The sequence below is a fragment of the Apium graveolens genome, chromosome 10 (assembly GCF_009905375.1).
Source record: "Apium graveolens cultivar Ventura chromosome 10, ASM990537v1, whole genome shotgun sequence".
Taxonomy (NCBI): Eukaryota; Viridiplantae; Streptophyta; class Magnoliopsida; order Apiales; family Apiaceae; genus Apium; species Apium graveolens.
Genome location: NC_133656.1, coordinates 220,217,354 through 220,243,005, shown reverse-complemented (window position 1 = coordinate 220,243,005; position 25,652 = coordinate 220,217,354). Strand labels below are relative to the sequence as shown.

The 25,652-nt window shown below is 34.2% G+C and overlaps 2 protein-coding genes across 2 annotated transcripts; both read left to right on the top strand.

Moving 5' to 3' along the window:
* Positions 1–1,871: 1,871 nt before the first annotated feature.
* LOC141691849 (uncharacterized) lies at positions 1,872–2,411 on the top strand. The gene is made up of 2 exons (XM_074496600.1): positions 1,872–2,001; positions 2,062–2,411. The coding sequence occupies exons 1-2, from the start codon at positions 1,872–1,874 to the stop codon at positions 2,409–2,411; spliced, it is 480 nt and encodes a 159-aa protein (XP_074352701.1).
* Positions 2,412–9,676: 7,265 nt separating this feature from the next.
* On the top strand, positions 9,677–10,270 carry LOC141691848 (uncharacterized). The gene has a single exon (XM_074496599.1). The coding sequence runs from the start codon at positions 9,677–9,679 to the stop codon at positions 10,268–10,270; it is 594 nt and encodes a 197-aa protein (XP_074352700.1).
* The last annotated feature ends 15,382 nt before the right edge of the window (positions 10,271–25,652 follow it).

Genomic DNA, 25,652 nt, shown 5'->3' with positions numbered 1-25,652 from the left:
TTTTATATTTGGTTCTCTAACTAAAATATAGTAAAATAGAGAACTAGGAGCCCGTGAGGATTAGTTAAAATCAAGTTACTCGTGACATCAAAGGTCATGTATTTGTTTTAAATTAAAAGCAATTTTTTTTATAATCCAATTTCTCATGAGATGGTATAAAATGGGATTCTTTCGAAGTGAAAATGGGTTGATAGCACTTTCCCCTGGTTTTTCAAAAAATTAGTTTACTCATCCGCCCTTTGTATTTGGTTCCGCCTTTTTTATATTTTTAATATGATCTTGATCATTCTGAAATTATAATTAATTAAATAAATAGACCTATAACTCTGTGTAATATTTTATATAAGATCATGACAAAGGTGTTATCGAATAGATTAAAGAGATTTCTTGTGGATATGATCAGTGAAAATCAATCGGCATTCGTTCCTGGTCAAAGTATAAATGACAATATTCTGGTAGTTTTTGAAATCATCCACTACATGAAAAAAAGCATAAGGGCCTCGAAGGTGATGTTGCTCTTAAATTAGACATTAGCAAAGCTGATGATAGAGTCAGCTGGCGCTATCTGAGAGGTGTCATGCGAAAAATGGGGTTCTGCAATAAATGGATTAACTGGATAATGATGTTTGTTTGTACGGTTTAATAACGAGGTTTAATAATAATATTTCTTTTAATAATGATTTCAATTATTAAAAAATCGGTGTTTAATTACCTGAAGGATAGAATCTGGAGTAAAATTGAAGGTTGGAATGAGAAACTTTTATCGAAAGACGGTAAAGCTATTATGATTAAAAGTGTTGATCAAACCATTCCCTCATTTTGTATGTCTTGCTTCCTTATTCCAAAAACCCTTTGCGGTGGAGCACTAATTCAAGGATGAAAAAAGGTCTTAAGTGGCATAAGTGGGAAGGTCTGTGTTTATCGAAAGATAAAGGAGGAATGGGTTTTAAAAATCTTCATGGCTTTAATATAGCCCTATTGGGAAAACATTGTTGGAATTTCATGTCAGAAACCCAATACCCTGGTTGCTAGACTCTATAAAGCAAGATACTTCCCAAATTGTCATTTTCTTGAGGCTGCTCAAAGTGCAGGTCCGAATTATACTTGGGCAGGAATTTGGAAAGCAAAAAAAGCGCTCAAAGCTGGTTTTCGTTGGGTTATATGGGATGGTTCTAAGGTTGATATTTATAAAGATAACTTTATGGTTGAGAGAGGTTATGATCATGAGGTTGACAAGGTTAAAGTTGGGATGCTCAGTTTATAAAGGGGATTTTTAATGAGGAAGATATAAAAGCAATTTTAAGCACTCCAGTCTCGAGTCGTATGTTATCTGACAGGGTGGTCTGGCATGGAGCAAAGAATGGTGCCTACAATACCAGAGATGGGTATCATTTTTGGTCTAATCACAAAACTATGGAGGTGAATGTTCCTGCGTCATAAGGATGGAGTAAGAATTGGAGGCTGTTGATCCCACATAAAGCTAGGGTGTTTCTGTGGCGTTTAGGTCGTAATAACCTGCCAGTTAAAGAAGCATTATCCCATAAAGGTGTAAATTTGATTACTAATTCCCCGTTCTGTGTTCCGCACTCAGAATCCACTGAGCACATATTCTTTGGTTGCCATTTTGCAAACAAGTGTTGGCAGGAAGGAGGAGTGAATATGTTTCTGCAGGAGGACCAAACTGTGTCATCTTGGTTGCTTGATAAGCTAACGAACAAAACGACAGAGGTGTTAGTCAGACTCGTGGCTATCTTGTGGGGTATTTGGTTCTTCAGAAATAAAAGAGTTTGAGATGATAAGATAGTGACAGCTCGGGTGGTGGTAGACTGGGGAAAAAAAGGATCTTAGAGTGGAGTCATGCAAAAACACAAATGCATCAACATGGTGTTGGCACTTCTGCAAAGTCTAATCAAATTCAAAATTGGAAAGGACCTGCACCAGGTGCTTTCAAAATCAATGTTGACACTGCTGTTCCTGTTAATGATAATTACTTTTCTACAGGTATGTTGATTCGTGATAGCACATGAGCTTTTATTCAGGGTAAGACGATGAGGTTTGCAGGTCATGTTTCAACTTTTGAGGCGGAGGTCAGGGGTGTTTATAAGACTTTATCTTGGATTGATAATCTTGACTTGAGCAATATACAAATTGAAACAGACTCTATGTTAACTGTGGTTGCTGTAGAGAGTTTGGAAGTGAATTATCTTGAAGTGGGTAATCTTATTGAAGCCTGCAAGATATGGCTTCAAGAGAGGAATGATGTCTGTTTAGTTCATGTTAGGAGACAAGTAAACAAGGCTGCTCATTTGTTAGCTCATAGCTCTTGTTTACAAAGTTGCTCCAGTTTGTTTCTTTCTCCTCCAACTCCAAATTTCTTGTTAGAGACTTTGTTCAGTGATTCTACCGGTTAATATAATTTCTCATTTGGTGTTAAAAAAAATTTAAAAAATAAATATATTAAATCAAGAAATTTAAAAACCTGTTCTTTTGTTAAATAATTTCATAAAATTATATTATTTATTAGTTAATAATCAATGCAATATTTTTTTTTGATTTAATAATATAAAAATTTTAAAAAAATTATAAAAATAGATTGTAACAATATGCGAGATGCCAACTTACCGCCCTCGTCTTATAATTTTTAAGTATAAAATATAATGATATAATGTTGTTAAAAAATATTGAGAAAATATATTTTTAGATACTTGTATTTGTATGTTTCATTGGCTAAAATTTAAAAGAAAATTTGTAAAAAATATATGTAGTAAGTTAATTTATCATATATACTATTGTAAATACATAAAAGTGGGGGATTATAGACCAAAATTTTCAATTTTGTAAGTAGAAAACAACAAAATATATAGGTTTTGGGCAGTGTTCCAGAAATCGCCGATTTAGCCGATAAATCGGTTAAAGGAAGACCACCGATCTAACAAGGCAAAAAGGGGAAGAAAATCGTATTCTGCAAAATCGGGTCAAACTCGGATGTAATCGGGTCAATATGAGCAAAATGGGGTTGCGGGAAACTATTCTTTCTCACAACATCATCGAATTTTCAAGGTTTTCTCAAGGTTTTCTCATGAGACAATAGAAACTAAACAAGAGATATACATATGTGTTTATGTTTTAAACCGAAATCTCAAAAACTATGTTACCAGAGAGAGACATTGGATTTGCATACTAATGGATGAGAAGAAAGAATTGTTGATGATGTTGACGATAATGAAGAAAATAGAAAAAATGACATAAATAGCTGATTTTTTATTAAATAATATCAAAGTAGCCAAGATCATAAAATTGGCCAATAATGGCCGATCCAACCTGCCATTGCAAGATGCGTATATGCTAATATCTAATACATTACTACTACTTGCGTATCTATCAACAAATTCTATTTTATGTATGACGATTCCGTGGATTCTGTGGTGTGTTTCTGTGTGTGTCAGGTGCTACAAAGAGGTAAGAGTACAGGTGCTAAAAGAAATGATGTTGGACCCACAATTCACATGAGTTGTTCCTTAGGTTTGTTATAATTAATAGTAATACGCATTAAGTAAATGCATATTTAAGTTTATATACTATGGTGCCAAATGCGTATTTTTTATTATATATTTTGTAATACCTCACTTGTGATTGCGTAATGCAGGTTACTACACTCCCAAATGCGTATAGCGCAATACTCCGTTTTGATATGCGTAATCTGTCGGCTAAAATTGGCCAAATATTCAGGATCGGTTATTTTGGTAATTTTTGTTTAAAAATCGGCTATATTTGTCTATTACCCAAGAAAATAAAGGAATGAGTAAGTCTGGTAAACTGGGGAGTGGGGCAGATGATGTAAAATATGCGGTCCTTGTTGTTTATGTAAAACATAATTAAATTATACTATTTTTTAATTATTAAGGCACGAAGAACAATGTTACTCAGATGCATTGCATCAATGTATTACAATTTCACACTTACATGCATATGTTTTACATAATTATTTTAAAAATTAATATTAAAATATATCTGATTTTGTTCCGATTTAATAATCCGATAAATTCCCGATTTTCGATAAATCGTAAATCGGTAACTCAACCGATCTAGTCCGATTTCCGACTTTTATAACCATGGGGACAAAAGCCATTCTCTGCCCCCTTTATTTCCGTCAATGACTTCCATCACCTCCCCTGGATGATCTATCAGCTATAATTATTTTTTGATAAATCAATAGAGATTTGTAACGTATGTGCTTTAGAACTACACTCTTCTTACAAATTAAAGCAATACATTTCTGGTTAATCATCATTCTGTGAAGTTATAATTAGATGGCTTGGATCATGAACAATTTTCTATCAGGAAGCAAGTAACAATACGAAATCAATTGTGCCATCCATCTTGGGACGTGGGTCTGGGAGATCTGCACAACCTTCAGGTTTAAAAACACGGCTCATCCAGAGATAAACTTGCTGAAAAAAAATCCACAATTATTAGCAAGCCATAAGTCTCCCTTACCCCCAAAAAATATATGTTAAATTAATAGTTGTATTTACTAGGGTGCTATTGAAGCTTTAATTTTAGCTCTGGTGCCGTTGACAACCTAAAAGCAGAGGCCAATTTAATTAAGGTTGAGAGGAAAGTGGCGGTTTTAAAGTAGGATTTCTATATGCTCCACCCATCTCATATTATCTGCCTTCTTTGAATTTGTACCGGTCAAATTGATTTAAGTTTTATTGAAATTTATTAATAATTTATAATTGAATAAAATAAAAAATTTACATCACCGGAAAGTAGATTTAATCTACTTTAATCTATAATTTTTAAATTTTTAGTTTTTTGAAATAATATATGAGTAATGTTTAATCGTTAGTCAAAAGTTGATAAATTTGACTTTTATAAAAGGAAATGTGACACGTAATATGAGATGGAGGGAGTATTTGATTTTCTTTTCTAATTGTCTGAATTGAATTGAAACGATCATTGTAAATTTGGACATAAATGTTTGTTTTCTGTTCATTATTCTTTTTTTTTTCCAAATTTAAAGCAGATTTCATTAATGACTTGAAAGAACTTCAATCGGAACAAACCCCCAACAGATCATGTAATCAGGTTAAAAAATAAATAGAGCTAAATAATTAGCCGTTTTGTTTCCGGATTGCTTAACAAGCTGAATACAAATATTCTGAAAAATTAGAAATGAAGGTAATGGTTTCCAGGACAATACAACACGCATCTTCCCCGAAAACAGTAGTTTCACAATTGACCCTCACATTAATTCGATTGATATTGCAATGTTTAGAGGACTCAGTTGCAACTGAGTTTAGAGGCCTCGTGTTATGAATAAATATTTTTTATAAGAGGTGAGGACATGTGATTTTCACCACCGTTCCAAACACACCCCGGCTATCTACCTACCGGACATCAGCTATAGACCTGCCGAAAATGTTGTTGATGCGAGATATCCAGATCTCACAATATACCATCCAATTCATTTTCAACACAATCACCACATCGCACAAAACGAGACACATCGCATAAAGCGAGACAATAAAAAACACAAATGATAACTTAAACAGAACAATACGAAAAAAACCCAAAATTCAAAAATCTCGGAATAACACCGAATTGTAATATGTTGTTAGACCAGAGATTTTGAATTCAAAAACTGAATTTTATTATAAAATCCAAACTCTTACTTTAGTAGATCTGAAAACTAAAATAAAGAACTGTAATGAATTTTTCGAATTTTGTAAAACAAATCTCGATTTTATTAAAGAAAAAGTGAATAAAAGGAAAAGTTGAAGATGAATATGAAGATAATGATGGATAGAAAGGGTGAAAAAGAAGGTAGCGGCCGACTTTCATGCTTATTCTCTTTTGTTTAGTTTTTTTTCGAGATGAAGTTTTGTTTAGTTTTAGTATGCAGCCCTAAACTTGAAAACTATTTTAAAATATCTCTCTAAAAGAAATACTTGTTTTGATTCTTATTTTTCTTGTATAAAGTATTATATTCCCCGGTTTTATTCAAAAATAAAATATACTCCTAATTGTTGTATTTTAAATAAAATTTTAAGACAGTCCATAATATTGAGATCTAAACAACTTACGGCCAAAAATCTTAAATTGTTTTTTGAAAAAAGATCAATAAGTTCACCTCTGATGAATGAGAGGTAGTTTAAAGACCGACTCAATAATGACATCATGTCATTAAAAATATATTTTTATTTGAAAATAAAGTCAAATTCTTGATGTATCTATTAAATTTTATATATGTTAAATGTTTAATTTAGTAACCTTCATAATATAATATGTTTAAATTCTTGATTTTCTCATTTTATATGGTCGAAGGAGTGCCAACTTTCTAATTTAATTTAATTCCCTATATTACCTTTAATGATAAGCACGCAATAATGAAATTAAAAACAAAATATGAAAATATCCCTTCTTAAATTTTGTTTTGCCTAATTTACTATAGATATTCTGTAACCAAATTAAGTCCAGCCAAAGCGGGAAGAAAATTTAAATAATGATATATACATCATAATTCGTAATTAATAAAAATCTCAAAAAAAAAAAGGTTTCATGGCCTAAACCTACAATTTTCTTTATTTTGTCTCATGTATATAACAGTAGTACACCAATTTCTCCATCCTCACTCACTAACCATAGGAAATATATCTCTAGTTACTCGCTAGCTAGCCAGTAATTTGTTTTTATTCAGTTTTTGAATTCGTTTTCTTGAATTCTCCGCTGTGTTGCTCCATCTAAATATTGCCCCGAGCTCAAAAAGTCGCCAATCAGTTTGTCATCTGCAACTGCAAGCATGTCTCAGTCTCAGGAGATTTTATTTCATCCTGGTCAAACTCTTGGAGCCCAGCCAACGGCATCTCTTGGCGTGCCTAATCCGATTCAAGTACCAATCTCTGTCGATGAACTTCGATCGAGGATCATTCCAACGAGGATGGAAAGGATTGAGGATGCAGTGTCTCGCTTCTCTGCCCGGGAAAAGTTCCTCTCTCATCTCAAAACAAAAGGTATCAGTCCGTTATACTACTATCAATGCGGTCTCTTCGATTCTGTGAATCAGAATCATGATGAATTTGTACATGTTCACAACGCCTATCATTGCTCTTCTTATAATTGCACCCCTATTGTCCACCCGCCTATAGATTTCTTTGTCAGTGCCGAAAATGCCTGGAAATTTAGTTGTTTAGGCTATTTCATTCATCCTGCTCTCAACTCCCGCTATAACATTGACATTGTAGAGAGGTTCATGTCCTCTAGATTCGGTTCTTGGGGTTTTAAGTTTATAGATTTTGATGAATCTGGTTTCTTTTATTTTAAATTTGACAATGAAGAGATTACGAATAAAGTCATCTCGTTAGGTCCCGTAAAGTTAGATGGGGTGGTGTTTGTTTTTGGCCCCTTGGTAAACAAGTACCCTGCTATTAAGTACACCATGGGTACTTGTTTGTGTTGGGTAAAGATTACCAATATTCCTAGGCTCTATTGGTCTACGGAGGGGCTCACGTACATTGCTCAGGCACTAGGTGCTATCGGCTGCAAGGATATTGGCTATACCTGGCCAGCTGCGGAAAGAAATGAGCCCGCCGGTTCTGCTGAAATTTGTCTTGAAATCAGTCTGAACCACTCTAGGCCCAAGCATGTACTTGTTCTTGTTCCTGGTATTGAAGATACTTTCACTCATGCAAAACTTACTATTGAATACCTGGACCGTGATAGAGTGGAATGCTCACTATGTTCTAGCCCAGAGCACCCTGAAGGAAAATGTCCTCACAGGCCAGGATTTGACAGAGATTATGATCTCATGGACTGCAGTGAAGACCCACTTATTGATCTCTCTGAGGACAACTCCAGCAGTACTGCTTCTGGCAATGTTGATGATCTCTCTGAGGACAACTCCAGCACTGCTTCTAGCAGCAAGGTTGATCATGCTTATACATGTGCGCGACCTCGGGTCCTTGAAGGGATACTTTCACAATATAGGGCAATGGAGCATGATCATGAAGAAGATCAGTGCAGCAACATGCAAGTGGATTGAGCGGACTGGTTTTAATTATGAAATGTTTCTGATTTGATGATATGTTGATGTAACGAAATTTGCTGGGTTTTCTTGGCAACTCTATTGTTATTGTTGGTAGCCAGTTGTGGCTAAATGATATGAATTGTTTTGATATGCATGGATCCATTGCAGATTATGAATGAATTGATTTAAGTCCATGGTAATTAACTTCTATTTTATAAATCTATGATCTTTATTATATATGCAAGAGAACACAGTTCCAATGGAACTTACTGTATTTTACTACATTTCACTGTTTTAAAAATTCCCGATTAATCCTTAAAAAATATTTGGCCGATCTATTTTTTGAAATCCAATTAATATTTATAAATTATTTTTTAATTATATATTTCATAATAAATAAGGTAAATATATTAAATATTATTAAAATATTTAAATATATCCGATTTTTGTTCCGATTACTCCTTCCGATTAATCCCCGATTTGCCGATTAATCCTTAATCGGTACCTAAACCGATTAATACCGATTACCGATTTTTACAACCATGCTAAATTTTGATAATCACTATATAATTTAATTAATTATTTTCACTTCAAACTCGGATTTGATTTTCTGCGATTACAATTATACAAAATTTATTTAATTAATTAGATAAGTAATTTTCACTTTAAACTCTCCTTATCTTTAAACCTCTTCCCATCTTTCATTTTCTTAGATGTGTATTCAAGATAACGATTTTTAAAATGTAAATATTTGTATAGAGGGTGATATAAGAATGCAACTATACAAACACAAATCTGAAAATGAGAATTTAGATAACAGATTATATGACCATTGTATGGAAATTTGTTTAGGAAAGTTTTCGAGTGAAAGTGACATGCATCTTTGTTTTGAACTAATAAGGCGAGTCCTAATTTCAGGTCATGTCCAACAAGATTCGTGGTTTTGGTACTTAGAAAATACTTGGGGTATAAAATTGTCTACAAAATTTTGTAAGTGGGTTTTAATTGAAATGACCTCCATGTATTCACATCAACAAAGTTCAATCAAAACACCCCACATCAATTGTCATGTCATTTGTACAAATTTTTTATACAAAATTCTGTAAAAGAGCATTTAAATTTTTTTTTTTCTGTAAAATTGAATGATTGGAAAAGAGCATCGATGGAAAGACAATAAGGAAAAGCGGCTCAATTTGCATGTATGCGACAATGGTCTCCTCCTCCGCATGGCGGGTATTGAAAGTAAATGTTGATGCTGCAACATTTGAAGGGATTGGAAGCGTGAGAGTTGGTAGTATTCTCAGAAACGAAGCAGGTGTTTTCATTCGAGCTTGTAGTAAAAGAATTTCAAATTAATTATTTTTACTTCAAATTCGGATTTGATTTCGTGCTATTACAATTATACAAAATTTATTTAATTAATTTGATTAATAATTTTCACTTCAACCTCTCCTTATCTTTCAACCTCTTCTCATCTTTCATTTGTTAGATTTTTATTTAAAATAAATTTTTATAAAGTAAACATTTGTATAAATGGTGATATAAGAATGCAACTATACAAACACATGTTTAGTGATTTAAACCTCGTTATTTGTTTTCATCCAGTGTTTTTGAAGCAGTCATTTCATTGTATCAGATTAGTATACCATGGCGTCCAGGAAGAGTCCAGAGGAGGAAATGGAGGAAAACTTTGCACGAATCAATCTGGAAGAAGAGGAGGGGTGGTTATCATATGAGGATTCATGCGAAAGTTTGTCGGAAATTGATGTTCGTTGGTGCTTGGTTGGGAGGTTTCTTACTGAGTCCACTATAGACTTTCAAGCCATGCAACATAAATTGATATCGTTATGGCGTCCAGGGAAGGGCATGTATGTCAAGGAGTTAGAACCAAATCGATACCTATTTCAGTTCTATCATGAAATAGATATTAAGCGTGTTATAGATGGGAGTCCTTGGACTTTTGGAAGATTCCAGTTATTATTTGAAAGGCTCAGAGAAGGAGATAACCCCAGAGCAATTGAGATTAATAAGCTTGATCTCTGGGTTCAGTTGCATGGAATGGATCCTGGGTTCATGTCCCTAAGAGTGGTGAAGGATGTGGGTAACTATATTGGCACATTTGTAGAGTCAGACACAAATAATTTCGTTGGAGTTTGGAGAGATTTTCTTAGGGTGCGAGTTACAATCGACATTGACAAACCCCTAAAGAGACGTATGAAGTTGAGGAAGTCTGAAAAATAATGGTGTTGGACTAACTTCAAATATGAAGGAGTTCCTACATTTTGTTTTATCTGTGGTTTGATTGGGCATAGTGAAAAGTTTTGCGCCAAAATCTTTGACACTCCGATGGAGATGATTGAAAAGCCATATGGGAGTTGGATGCGAGCAGAACCGAAGAGAAGAAACCATACAATTGGTGCTAAATGGCTCAGACAGGGTGGTTCATTTCCGGTGGAGAACTCAGTGGTAGACGGTGGCGACAAGGGGGGAGCTGCAGGTGTCGTAGTCGCTAAGGAAACTGAACATAATCCCATGATTTTAGGAGATTCAGTTGGCGGATTTACGGGTGGAGGATTGACAGCTGGGAGAGTGATTGTAGGAAACAGAAAAGATAGAGTATTTGAAAATGCTAATAATCAGGGAACAATATCCACAGAGATAGTTGAGCGGGAAAATGAAGATACGGAAATTGAAAGTATTGGGCTTAGCATCTCGGACCCAAAAAGAAGGAGGACTGAGGAAGATAACTTTTTTGGGCTTCAAAACAAAAATAACCCAGGTGATACTATAATGCATGAGACTCAAATGGATCCAAAAAACGTAATATTAGCGGGCTCTAGAATGGAGACCCGCCCATCATTATGAGTTCACTAAGTTGGAACTGCCAAGGGTTGGGCCTCCCTTGGAATGTTCGGTTCCTTGCAGACCTGGTGCGTCAAGAAAGGCCAGATTTTATTTTTTTGTGTGAAACGTTAAGTCGTAAGGGTAAGATGGAGTTTATTCAATATCAGCTCGGATTTGAAGGTCTTTTCATTGTTGAACCACAAGGGCGTAGTGGGGGTTTAGCTATGCTTTGGAGGGAACAAAATCAGGCAACAATTCGAAGTTTCTCGCAAAATCATATTGATGTGAAGGTAAAGGTGGATGGGTTGGGCTGTTGGCGTCTTACAGGCATCTACGGAGAACCTAATAGAAACTATCGACGGAGAACCTGGGACTTACTTCGTAACCTCTCTAGGGATTCAAATCTTCCTTGGTGCTTGATAGGAGATTTTAACAATGTTGTAAGCCAACGTGACAAGATTGGTGGAGATCCTTATCCTACGGCGCTAGTGACTGGGTTTAATGAAGCATTAGCTGATGCAGGGTTGATCGACATGGAGATTGTGGGTCATCAGTTCACTTGGGAACGTAGCCGAGGCAAACCAGACTGGACTGAGGTTCGTCTTGATCGTGCTGTTGTTACAGAAACTTGGCTTGATGAATTTCCATTGGCAAAACTTTACAATCTTGAGGGCTCGACCTCTGATCATAGCCCAATTATTCTCGTGCCAAAGAAGCCTGAGTCAAGACCAGTACGGGATAAATTTAAGTTTGAAAATGCATGGTTAGTTGATCCAATGTGCACTCAGTTAGTAAAAGAGAGTTGGGAGGAGAACAGTGGCACAGATATTCAACACAAATTGAGAAGTTGTGGGGAGGTTCTGAAAGCGTGGGGAAAGGAGGTCACAAGTAATTTTAGTGGCAAGATTAAGATGTGCAAAGCTGAGATGAAACAGTATAGAGGGGGGAGAGATGCAGTGTCTCTGCAGAAATACGATGAAGCTAAATGTATGTTGCATAAAGTGTTGGATCAGCGCGAAATCTTTTGGAGACAACGGTCAAAACAGTTGTGGTTGCAGGCTGGTGACAAGAACAACCGTTACTTTCATAATTCGGCATCTGCTAGAAGAAGGACTAATCAGATTCACAGACTCAAGAACGAAGAAGGTGAGTGGAAGGAGTGGAATTCTGGGTTACAAGATGTCATTATAAGTTTTTACAGGGAGCTTTTTACAGCATCTGATGTTGACTGGGAGCCAGTGATCGATTGTATCGAACAAGTCATCTCTAGAGACCAGAATGAAGTTTTGTTGTCAGAAGTTACTGAGGCGGAGGTTAAACAGGCGTTGTTTCAAATGCACCCTGACAAATCGCCGGGTCCGGATGGAATGACACCAGCTTTCTATCAAAAACATTGGCCTATAGTGGGGAGGGATGTGGTTGAGGTGGTTAGGAGCTTCTTTCATAATGGTCAGATCCCAATTGGCTTAAATGAGACTAATATTGTTTTGATTCCTAAGAAGAAAAGTCCTACAGAGATGGGGGATCTCCGTCCAATCTCGCTTTGTAATGTTTTGGTAAAAGTTATAACGAAGGTGATGGCGAACCGGATGAAATTGTTCTTAAATGACATTATTGCAGAAAATCAAAGTGCATTTGTGCCAGGAAGACTAATTTCTGATAATATTATGATATCTTATGAGGTGATGCATTTTTTGAAACGTAAAAGAAGAGGAAGGGAGGGAAGTATGGCAGTAAAGTTAGATATGAGTAAGGCCTACGATAGAATTGAATGGAGTTTTCTTCGTGCTATACTCTGCAAAATGGGGTTTGACGATTGGTGGATACACTTGTCTCTTCAATATGTTACCACAGTCTCTTACGTAGTCACTCATGGAGGCAGAGAGATGGGCCCTATTCAACCAACAAGGGGAATCCGTCAAGGAGACCCAGTTTCTCCTTACTTGTTCATCTTGTGTGCGCAAGGTTTGACTGCTTTAATTCGGAAATACGAGATGGAAAAGTGGTTGCATGGGGTTAAGATCAGTAGACGAGCTCCAGTTATAAGCCATATGCTGTTTGCAGACGATTCTTATATTTATTGTCGGGCGAATATGGAGGAAGCAGGTAGAATGGTGGAGATGTTGGAGGTGTATGAGAAAGCTACAGGTCAGAAAGTTAACATGAAAAAATCTTCGGTGTTTTTTAGTGCCAATATTAAGGATCATGATCGAGCCAATATTTGTGGGTTCTTGGGGATGATAGAGGCTGATGAAAACAGTAAGTATTTGGGGCTGCCAAGCATTCTGGGGAGGAAAAAATCAGTGTTGCTAGGCTATTTGAAAGATAAGGTCTTGTCGAAAGTGCAGAAATGGGATGGGAGATGGGTTTCAAAAGGGGGAAAAGAGATTCTTATCAAAAACGTAGCACAGACAATTCCTAGTTTTGCAATGAATGTTTTTCTCTTACCTATAGAAATTACAAAGGAGATAGAAAGGGTATTGTCCAAGTATTGGTGGCAGTCGGGGTCTAAACAAAAAACTGGTATTCATTGGATGAGTTGGGAGAGATTGAGTCGACATAAATCTCACGGAGGTATGGGATTTCGTAATTTTAGAGATTTCAACTTGGCGATGCTAGCTAAGCAGGGTTGGAGGCTGTGCTCAAATACAAATAGTCTGGTCAGTCGAGTTTTCAAAGCTCGATACTTTGAGAATGGAGACTTTCTTACAGCAGAGCTGGGAAATAATCCAAGCTTTGTTTGGAGGAGTATATGGGAGGCAAAGGATATCATTAAGGAAGGAGCTAGATGGATGGTAGGCTCAGGGGACAAAATTGACATTCGTAATCAACCATGGTTGGAAGGTGAGATTAATCCTTATGTCTCGTCTGATAACCCAGCTATTCAACAAAATAAAGTCAAATCCTTGATGCGTATTGGAGACAGAAGTTGGGATGAAGAAGTGGTCAGGGATTTATTTAATGAAAGGGATCAAAGATGTATTCTATCTACACGGGTGCACACCAGGATTATTGAAGATCTTTTGTACTGGAATAGAGAGGCATCAGGGAAATACTCGGTGAAAAGTGCCTACAGAATGTTGCAGGAGAGAAAGCCTAATGGAAGCTACAAAGCTAACTCGAAATTCTGGGAATATATGTGGCGTATTAAGGCTCCAGCAAAAGTTTTAAATCTTGTTTGGAGAGCTGCTTCTGATTTACTGCCCACTCTTTGTTCTTTAAAGCAGAAACATGTGCCTGTAGTCAGCATGTGCCCCGTTTGCGATGGTGACGAGGAAACAATGCTACATGCTTTAGTAACGTGCCCCAAAGCTGCTCATATTTGGAGCTTAATTATTCCAGATATCAATCAACATGTACAAGAAGATTTTTTTAGTGGATGGATGGAGTGTTGAGCCAGCTAGACAAAGATAGAAGAGCTTTAATAGTTACTGTGAGTTGGGCGATATAGAGAGCGAGAAATGAGAAGGTCTGGAGTAACAAGAATTGTTCTGTAAATGGAGTGTTGTATTCAGCGAGAAGTTACCTTACACAATGGAAAGAAACCCAAAACAGGTCGTTTGTGGCTCTACCTCATGCAGGTCTAGCTGATGATGGAGCATTTACTTGGGTTAAACCACATGAGTCGTTAGTTAAGGTCAATGTTGATGCAGCCTTGTTTCCAGAGCAGCTGTTATTCGGAGCTGGTATGGTTGGTCGTGATTTCAGAGGAGATTTAATTCAAGCAAGGACGGTGCTCTCAGCTGGAGTTGTGCAACCGGAGCTCGCAGAGGTGATGGCCATTAAAGAGGCTTTGAGCTGGATGGAGGTGAACGGCTGGTATGAAGCGATTCTCGAGACTGATTGCTTGGTAGCAGTCCAAGCCATTAGAAGCAGGGTCCTGATGCACTCGCCTTTCGGGGTTGTGGTCGAAGAGTGCAGAGCTCTTCTTTCTCATTTAAACAAAATAGTTTTGTTATTTGTGAGACGGTCTGCTAATGTGGCGGCTCATTGTGTAGCCAAAATGTCATATTCTTTCCCAGATCGGTGTTTCAATGGGGGAGATGTCCCTGTTGAATTGAAGAATGTTTTGTTGGGTGATTTAATATAAGTTGCTTGCTTTGCGTCAAAAAAAAAAGAGAACAGATTATATGACCATTGTAGGAAATGTGTTTAGGAAAGTTTTCTAGTGAAAGTGAAATTATGCATCTTTGTTTGAATAAGGTATAATTGCTTACAATAAATTACTTGCGATTTGTAAGCTCATTTAGTTTTCTCTCTTATTAATCATTTTGTGATGTTGGTAAGATATGTGACCAACAACGATACCAAAATCAAATGTATTTTTGATAAAAAATTTGGAGTCACGTTTTATTTGGTATAATATTTACATCCAATAATTTTAGTTAATATTACACTAAAATTTACAATATCACAGTATAATAGTGTTAAATTAGAGTTGCTCTCAAGGATTGAGCAAAAAACCAAATTGAAACCAAAACCAAACCTAAATCGGGAAAAACTGTACATAAAACCGATCTAAAACAAAAACCAAAAAATGAAAAATCGAATTTAAGTATTGTTTGTGGATATTGATATTGGTATTGGTTGTATTTGTCATTTTAATCGCGGCGGCCCTTTCTCTGATTAGTGTTGAGTTTGAGTTATTTTTACCTTAGACATTTAGATTTAAGAGAATGAGACGTATAACTTTAAGAAAATGGAAATAATGAAACTACATATATAAAAACTAAAAAAATGTTGAATAAAACTAACTAAAAAATATTTTAATAATATTATTATTGTATCAATTATGAGTTATATAATTAAAATATAAAAATATACCTAGATATCAAGTAAAATCTAAAATATTTGTGAAAGTATAAAAAAGATGAAAAAAATATTAAAATTCGAAAACAACAAAAAAAATGTGTAGAGTTACTAATTTCAAAATTTTTAGTTAGAAGTCATAAAAATAATTTTAATATAAGTGGACCAACTCACATGTAATTAAATATATTTGATATAAAATCGAGAATGGGATTAAGTTTGATGTTGTAAATTCCTCCCTCATTTGAGTCCAAGAGATATATTAATAGAGGAAATTTTATTATTCATTCGATTTACCTTAGTGTATTGAGTGTGATCCTGGCCGGGAGAAAAAGATTACAGAGTGAATTTGAAAATTTTACTTACATCTGGTTTAATCTGGTCTTTCTATTGTTAATCATATATTCAAGTTCTGAAGTTATTAGATGGCTTGGAATTAGAAGATGAAGAACTTACTATCTACAAAGAACAACAATCCGGATAACAATCCAACCATCCATCGTAGGATCTAGGTTTGAATGCGGGATAACCGGGTTTAGAACACGAGGCTCGTGGAGAAATGAAGTTGCTAAAAAAGCATAATTATCAAGCGAAAGGACGCATGTACTTGTATGTTTATCTAATGGATATTTTTACTTGGTCACTTGAAGCTTTATATTTTCTGCTCAAGTCAACAGTTTTACCAGAAAACTAGGCATTTGCAGGAGAAACAACTCAGCAAAAATGAGAAGCAACAAAGAAGAAATTACAGGAGTGCTAAACATCAAGCTATAAATGGTTTGGTGATTCCTAAAATTTTATTTCTTGAATTTTTAACCTTTGAGATTCCTAAATGTAGTTAGGTCTGAATAATGTAGAATTATGAGTATAAGAGAACTCGATGCTAAATGAATTGTAAACGATAATACTTTAGTACAGTCCAGTCAATAGTTTCCACTTTCTGGAGATGACCCTAGGAAAGGAGGAATACACCTTGATGTGATTGTTATGGCTCCACATGGATCGAAATTGTATTAAGGCCGTATATATTTATTCAAATTTAGTGTTAATTTATTATTCTAAGAGGAGAAATATTTGTGTCAAATTTTTCTCGACTAGAAGAGAAGGTTCATTACTGACAGAAGGTTACTCGACTGAACAAAGCTAACAGACGGAAGCAGCAAACAGACGGAAGCAGCAAGATAAACAAACAAGTAGAACCCCTGAAAAAAACTAAGTCAAATAACAACCATGATAATTAGGATGGTGATTAACTAAAATCCTTATTCTACAACAATGTTATTGACAAGTGGCAGAGAAATAGCAACGGTTGAAGAAAGATGAGAGTATGTATATCAAGAAAAAGATTAATACATAGAGTATAATAGATACAACACAGTACATAACACACATCATCTTCTCTTTATGCATGGATCCTACATTGCAGAGTATGAATGAATTGATTTAAGTCCATGATAATTAACTTCTGATTTATAAATCTACGATCTTTATTATATATGCAAGAGAACTACAGTTCCAATGGAAACTTACTATATATCTTTTACTAAATTTTGATAATTACTATATAATTTAATTAATTATTTTCACATCAAACTCGGATTTAATTAATCTGATAAGTAATTTTCACTTCAACCTCTACTTATCTTTCAACCTCTCCTTATCTTTCATTTTTTAGATTTGTATTTAAGATAACGATTTTTAAAAAGTAAACACTTATATAGAGGGTGATATAAGAACGCAACTATACAAACACAGATCTGCAATAATTCTTTTTTCTTGAACCCAACAATTCAGCTTGTTGGTTGGGTTCTCAATTGCAATATCCTCAATAAGATGGTTAGCAAGCATCATAAAGAATTTAGCATAATAGACACTTTTACCTCTCTTATTGAGTTCTTCTAACTTAAAACCTAATTCAAACAAGATCAAGTCACTAAAGTTAAAGTATCTACCAGTAACTAGCATGTAAAGCATGGAAATGTTAAAAGAATCAAAGTTACTAACTTTACCAGAAAATATCTTAGTTCCACATCACACAAATAGCTCCATTCCTTTCTAAGACCTAACCTCCTAATTTCACTTAACTTAGAAGTAGAAAGTGCATAGCCCATAGAATTAAGCATGGTAACTATATCAGCATTAGTGTGTGGAATAGTGGCATTGTTATCTGGAATTATAAAGAATGATTTGATAATATCACTATTAGTGCAAAACTGCTTACCTTTGAGAGTGAAAGATATGATTTTGTCAGTAGAGCTGTACACGACAGTTGTCCATATCTCACTTTTATCAATAACACATATAAAATTTGCTTGTATCAATAACTTTTATCATTCTTATTCTTATTTTCTTACTTTAATTACTTCAACACTAAATCGTATTAGCTTTAGCTATTAACCCGCAAATTTTGGTAAAAATAGAAAATGTCAGAAAATGCTATGTACTTCTTGTCAAAGCCAACAGATGACCAAAAATACAAGTTATAGAAATGCATGATCTCTCAGAGCAGCCACAAGAATCCGCATGTGTGTTGGGTGTTATCACGGGAAGTTGCGTGTGGAAGCTGACAGGAAAAAGGTCGAAGAAGTTCAAAGCAATATGTGAGCGGTGGAAAAAAGATAAAACGGTGGATAGTGGCAGTGTTGACCGAAAAGCCAAGGCCAATTCAAAAAAGGTTGATAGTAGCATTAAATATAAGAATGTTGAAGCTTCAACTGCTGAAATTGAGAAGGAAGCTCAGATTTTTGTTGAGGCTGTGCATATTAAAAAGATTTTGAAGAATATTAAATTTGAGGTTAGTTTCTCTTGATCTCTTTTTATAATTATCATTATTATTATTTTTTTGATGGTGTGTTTATCAAGTTATTCAATGTCTACTTTGTTTCTCTTATAGTTGGGTTAAATTTATTGTTTGTTGAGACTGCTTCGATTTAGTTTTGGCTCAATTTTTATTTTATTGATATAAATTGATTATAGTTTTTTTTCTCGACATAGTCTATTGCTTGGAGGTTCTCTAGTGTTGAATTCACTGCAGAGACTTAAATCGATGCCTATGACTACAAAAATTAAAAAAAATAAAAATAATCTAGCATTGCTGCTTTTAGGATTGTTGCCATCTGGTTTAAGGTTAGATGCAACTTATTTGCCAATTCATATTTGAATTTGATGTATGTACAGACAATTGAAATTAAAAAAGTAATTATTGCGCTTCCAAAGCATTCTTTAATGGACATATGAAGAATTTCTCAAAAATTTCTTAAATACAGATTCCTTTACATTTGACTATAGGGTTTCTGTCTTTGAAATTTTTTCACTATTAATACTGAATTTAGTTCGATTATATAGTTTTAAAATGCAGTAGCAAATTTTTTCTAGTTCTGCTCATTGAAATGTGTTCTTTTTAGATAGGCTTATCACTTCATTTTGAACTTATTTATGCGAGCTATGCAAACACATGTTAAATGACTAGCTGATTGTGGCAACAATCTTAAAGGTAGTTTACAGAATTCCCATGTATGTGTTATATGATAAAGTTTTTATGATAATTTGAGATTGAGATCCGGTACATATTTCTTGAATAAGGTGGATGTGAATACCTAAATTTATGACAAAGTTCACGTCTCCTCCACTAGGCGATCTATCATTTTTAATTTCTTGTGATAAATCAGTAGAGATTTATAACATATATGCTTTGGAACTACATCCTTCTTACAAATTATAGCAATATAATTTCAGGTTTTTTGGTTGTAAGCCGACTTGGGTTTCTCCCTTGTTAATACTGTTGTGAAGTTATTAGAAGTCTTGCACGATGAAGGCCAAAACCAATCCAACCATCCATCTTGGGATAGAGATCTGCAAATCTAGGTTTAAAAAACTAGGCTCTTCTAGACAAAAATGTGCGGAAAGTACCCGAGATTATCAAGCGACAGGCTTCGTGTACCTAGACATAATGTATGTCTAACTAACAGGTGTTTTTACTATGTCACTCTTAAAGCTTTAAATTTTCAGCTTAGATGGTTATTTATATAGTCTGACCAGGGATCAAGCCATTTAGATAAGGATGCAGCTCAAAGAAACTCGAGCAACAAAGAGGAGACTCCAGCAGCGCTACCAACAAGCTAAAGAGGAATTTTTTTATGTGGTCTTATACTCTGGAAATTCTGAAGGTTTAAATTTAATGATAAATTTAAATCTATCTTTTACTTATTTGGATGATGTCTTTGACTCTGGAAATTCTGAAGTTTTAAATTTAATGCCTCTTTCTACTCTTTGGGGTTTTACCATCTGGTTTGGCGTTAGGTGCAAATTATTTACTAATAATTACTAAATATGATGGCTTTCAGGCTACCAAATTGGGAAGTTAGTTAATGTTCCTCGAAAACATGTTTCAACGGATATATAAAATGTTATCAAGAAACTTGTTGAGTACAAACATCTTTGCATTTGATCATAGAGCTTCTCTCTTTAAACTCGATTGCTCTTGAGAAAATGGATATCTTGTAGAAGTTATCCCCCATATTGTACTGAAAGAATATAAAAAAAATCATGAATAATATTTTTGTAACACGGTGTAGATCCATAGGATCCCGAAGATGAATAGAATGAATAATATAACTAAATTTCATAATTCAAAGTACTATATTATATAAAAATATGTCTTAAATTTTTAGTGTAACCCATGTACCGTATAATTTGATCCAAAAAAATAGAACATGTTAATGTTCACTATAACTATTCAGCAAATATAAGTCACTAAATCAAACTAACTATGTATACTTTTTTTTAAAAGATACACAATATTTATAAAACAACTAAAAACTATTATCAAACTGCATATATGATAATGTTGCGGACCTTATTGTAGTTGGAAGTGTTCAGAAATTTCAGGACGAGATATTCCTTGTTCAAGTATGTTTATCTCTAACCTCATTTTTTAATAGTTTACCTTCAAACTTATTAATTTTTAGTCGAAGGTAAAAAAAATTATGGTAACGATATGTCCGTTAGTATTATCGTGTTCATTCAATTTTGTTGAAGAAAATTATATTGACATTAAGACAACATGCATAAAGTTGTCGAATCCTCTAATAGACTCTTGAAATATATAATAAGCAACCACATTTTTAGTAAAGATAGATAGACAGCAGTATTTAATTCATAACGTCAAAAATATATTTCGTAATAATTCTCGTTCTTACTAAAATTTATATGCAAGATAAATGCGCATATAATTCAGAAACAATCACCCATATCGAATATCAAAGTTCATTATGTTGAGAACCCTCCATAAAATAAATGAAAAAATTATTAGTAGCATCATCATCGCACGCAAGATCAGGTTTCTCTCCTTTGGCACGTAATCCACCATACATCGCTGCTGCCCAGTAATACCACGAGGAATCTTACAAACAAATCATGTCAAAATGTCAATAGTTACAATATCCCTAATTATAAATCAAAACCGCCTGCATTTCGTCTCAAAAGAACATAATAATTAATTTGACAGAGTTTTGGTATAACTCTAATTATAACACTACTACTCAAAAAACACCCTTTGAGGGTGTGTATGGAAGGCCAACACCAATACAGAGACCATATATAGTGGGATCAAGAAAACTGAAAACCCTTGATAAAAGTCTACATCAGAGCGATCAAGTATTGCACCTCTCAAGCATAACCTCCGTAAAACTCAAAAAAAAATGAAGTGGATGACGGATAAGAAAATATCATAGAGGACTTTTGCAATAGGAGAATGCGTGTATCTTAAACTGCAGCCATTTAGACAAACATATGTAGCTGTAAGGCAACTCCCCAAGTTGTATGCCAAATATCTGTAGTCCTTATGTGATCACTAAGAAGGTGGATACATGGTACCTAAAAGCACTATGGCCATATTCATAGTGTTATGGAGGAAACCTTACCTCATTCACTCAACTATAACCCGTACATGTATCAAAACTACACATTAGTATGATATTGTCAACTTTAGGTCGAGCCCAAATTTTTTTTTTGACATACCCCAGAAGTCTCATACAAATGAAGTTATCTGACTGCTTATATACCGGCAATCTGCCCCTCCCACAATTGGATGTGAGACAACTCCTAATAAACTCCTTACCCATACTGAAATTAGTTATTTTGATTCTTATTTTTCTTGTATATAGTATTATATTTCCCATTTTTATTCAAAAATAAAATATACTCCTAATTGTTCAATTAATTTTTTTTAAGATGATCCAAAATATTAAAAAAATCTAAACTAATCACGGCAAAAAAACTTTTTTTTTAAAAAAACACCATAAACTTCACCGGGGATGAACGAGAGGTAGTATACAAAGATGACTCAATAATGACATCATGTCATAGTAAAATTAGTTTTATTTGAAAATAAAGTTAAATTCTTGATGTATCTGTCAAATATTGTATGTGTTAGATATTTAATTTAGTAACCTACATCATATACCAAATTCATTTGGTTGGATTGATTATCTCTTTTTATGGCTGAAGTACCATTTTTCTAATTTTAAATTATATTCCCCATATTATCTTTAATGATAAGCATGCAATAATGAAAATTAAAAACAAAATATGAAAATATCCCTTCTTAAATTTTGTTTTGCCTAATTTACTATAGATATTCTGTAACCAAATTAAGTCCAGCCAAAGCCGGAAAGAAAATTTAAATAATGATATATGCATCATAATTTAAATATTATATATGTTAGATGTTTAATTTAGTAACCTGCATAATATAATATTATAATCATTTGGTTGGATTGATTTTCTCTTTTTATATGGCCGAAGGAGTACCAACTTTCTAATTTAATTTAATTCCCTATATTACCTTAAATGATAAACATGCAATAATGAAATTAAAAACAAAATATGAAAATATCCCTTCTTAAATTTTGTTTTGCCTAATTTACTATAGATATTCTGTAACCAAATTAAGTCTAGCCAAAGCCGGAAAGAAAATTTAAATAAGCGCCTTTTTCATAAATAACCAAGTTTAAAAGAATTTTTGCAAAAATTTTATCACATTTTAAAACAAATTGCAAAAATACTATGTTCCAAAAAATATTTGCGAAAATACGGTGGTTACATATGCAACCATATCTGCAACTATTAGCAACCATATATGCAACCAGAAATGCAACTTTGAAAAAATCTTTTGAAAATTATATTTATTTGCATAATAAGTTGCAACTGGTTGTAAGGGCAGAAAAATAAATACCAGTGCGGGGCCAAACATTGCAACCTAAAAAACAACTAAAACAACAAACTAGAAACCACAATATCCCAAGACTTGCCACCAGCCTTCTCCATTGCAAAATGTACACTATCCACTATGGCCACTTCCTAGAATAATTTAATTTAAGTTACCTGATATGCTGTACAACTTTTATATATTGGCCCCGCAAGGGCAGTTGGAACTAGATATAATTGGATGCAACCATATGTAACTGAATGCAATCAAAAGCATCACTATTGAATATTACATGAGTGGTTGCATAACAGGTACAGGGTCAGCAACCACAGATGCAACCAAGGCAATCTGCAACTTAAAATACCCACCTTCATAACTACCACCACCATTACCACATTCATGACACCTACCTCCATACCCATCGCCACTACCGCTATATCCACATGTTACAGTTCCCCTACAGTGCCAGCAACCAAAAATACAACCAAAGCAATTTCAAATTAAATATAATAAAAATTACAAGCAATTGAGATCAACCTGTTGTAACTGCAACTACATAACAAAAATAAATACCCCTGCAGGGCCAAATATTACAGCCTAAAAAGCAACTAAAACAACAAACTAGAAATTACTATATCCAAAGATTTGCCACCAGCCTTCTCCATTGCATAGTATACACTATCCACCATGGCATCGAACGCATCGATATATCTAAGTTGTGCATCTTGAACCATGGAATCTCTGCAATTTCGGCGCCGACGTTGGGAGACTCACCGGAGAAATTACCTATTTGGACACGAAGAACAAAGATTGAACCGGGGTATAGATTTGGGGCATTATTAACAACTACAACTAAGCCTGCACAAACGGAATATAAATATAATAATTACCCCGAACTAATACTACTCAGGATCTTTTAAGGGCTGAGTTGAAAACAAGAACCACATACTACACTTTATTACAAATCCAAATAAATAAAACCTGTCTCAAGAACTCTCTTTGTTACAAAACTTTATTCTATCTACAATCTCACCACACAACTTTTATTCAAACTACACAAGACTTTTATTCAACCCAACATTACCACTTATCCTGTTACACCTGATCTGGCAATTCAAAGCTCTCTTCGGGAATGAGAAGGAACACTCTTGGTATAAGAGGGTCCCACTGCTTGACTCGCTTCTTGACTATGCGGGTCCTGATGGGTTTCATTCTCTACCTTAATTGTAAAACAATAGGAATAACAATAAAAGGGGATGAGCCAAAATTTGCTCAACAAGCCTGCAACAATAAATATAGTATAAAGAGAGAGAAATAAGAGAACCAATAAGCTACTGGTTGGAACAACCATCTGAATCTGTATAGGATAGTAATTTGCCAATGCTGGCGAGTACCAAATGAACAAGGCTGGAAACAAGAACCAATATATGCACTATAACCCGCTGATCAGTCAGGATATAGTGCAGATCTATACCCAACTGCATAGACTCAACCAACATAAAGAGTACTCAGGCAACTATGGCCTATTAAATAATGGTCTGGGTAAAAACCCAGCCCGTATAGTAACCATCCAGTCCAAGGTATAGCATCCGGAATAATCGAAATGCTTTTGATATATCCCAACACCAGGATATACCAGAGTCTATGTAACAAGGGTAAAAAAGGATTGAAATATGAATAGGGAATTCAATAAATTGGGAGAAATCAAGAATCGAAATGAAATTAAAACAAGCATAATAAATGGGTAACAGTGTATTATGAACAATGATTATCAAAGGTAACTGATATGATAAAAGGAAATATAATTCACTATTTTGAATTTAGAATAGGGGAAAAACTTGCCTTGCGCGTACTTAACCTGGTTCAACTCACCGCCTTCTGTCCCTAGCTTGCTCTGCCTTGCTAACACTGAACCAATCATGGAAAGATAGTCATTTAGATAACTTACTATATACGTGTATCTTGAATTGATATTACGCAACCTTATCAGTCTACTCATGCGTTTCTATCTGACTCGCATATATACACATATATTTATATAGCACATAGGTTCACATAATCACGTAAAGCACATAGCACATAAAGCATATAATCAATTTTTAGACTTATAATTATTTTTAGTATCGATTCTAGACTCATACCTGCATTAACTAGCCCTATCTGATTTTATTATAATTTTTCGGGATTTATTCGACTCAATTATACCCCTATTAGGACCTATGAACTATTAATTATCACCAAGCCACTCTCTCTCGGAAGAAATTATAACTTACAACTATTTTTATTGGATTCGTCTCATTTTTCTGAGTCTAGGGGTCTTCGTTTCGCTCAAATCGGACTAACGGTTGAATTATTATGAATTAAATAAGATTTAATTAATTAATATTAATTATAAATAATTAAATATAATTAAACAATCCTTAATTACATTTTTTTTAAATAAATAATTAATAATTATTGTATTTTTAAAATAATTAATCCCTAATTATTAGGAATTATTACTATTTATTACAAATTATTATTACTTATTCGATCAGATCGATTATTTACAAATAATCAATCGATCTAATTAACTGATACGCTATTTATCGAATAACTACGAATTACTCGAATTATAAACCAACTTAACGATTAATCACTCGTATAACTACGAGCTACTCGCAATTCTCGCATAATTATCGAACTATTATATTATTATTGAAACTCATACGATTTGTTAATCAATTAGTTATCGATATTTAATTATACGATATAAATAATTAC

Bases quoted from the DNA above. Each gene is read 5' to 3' on its own strand.
- LOC141691849 (XM_074496600.1), top strand. From the start codon at position 1,872: ATGCATCAACATGGTGTTGGCACTTCTGCAAAGTCTAATCAAATTCAA. The intron at 2,002-2,061 runs GTATGTTGATTC...TGAGGTTTGCAG, and splicing joins TGATAATTACTTTTCTACAG to GTCATGTTTCAACTTTTGAG.
- LOC141691848 (XM_074496599.1), top strand. From the start codon at position 9,677: ATGGCGTCCAGGAAGAGTCCAGAGGAGGAAATGGAGGAAAACTTTGCA.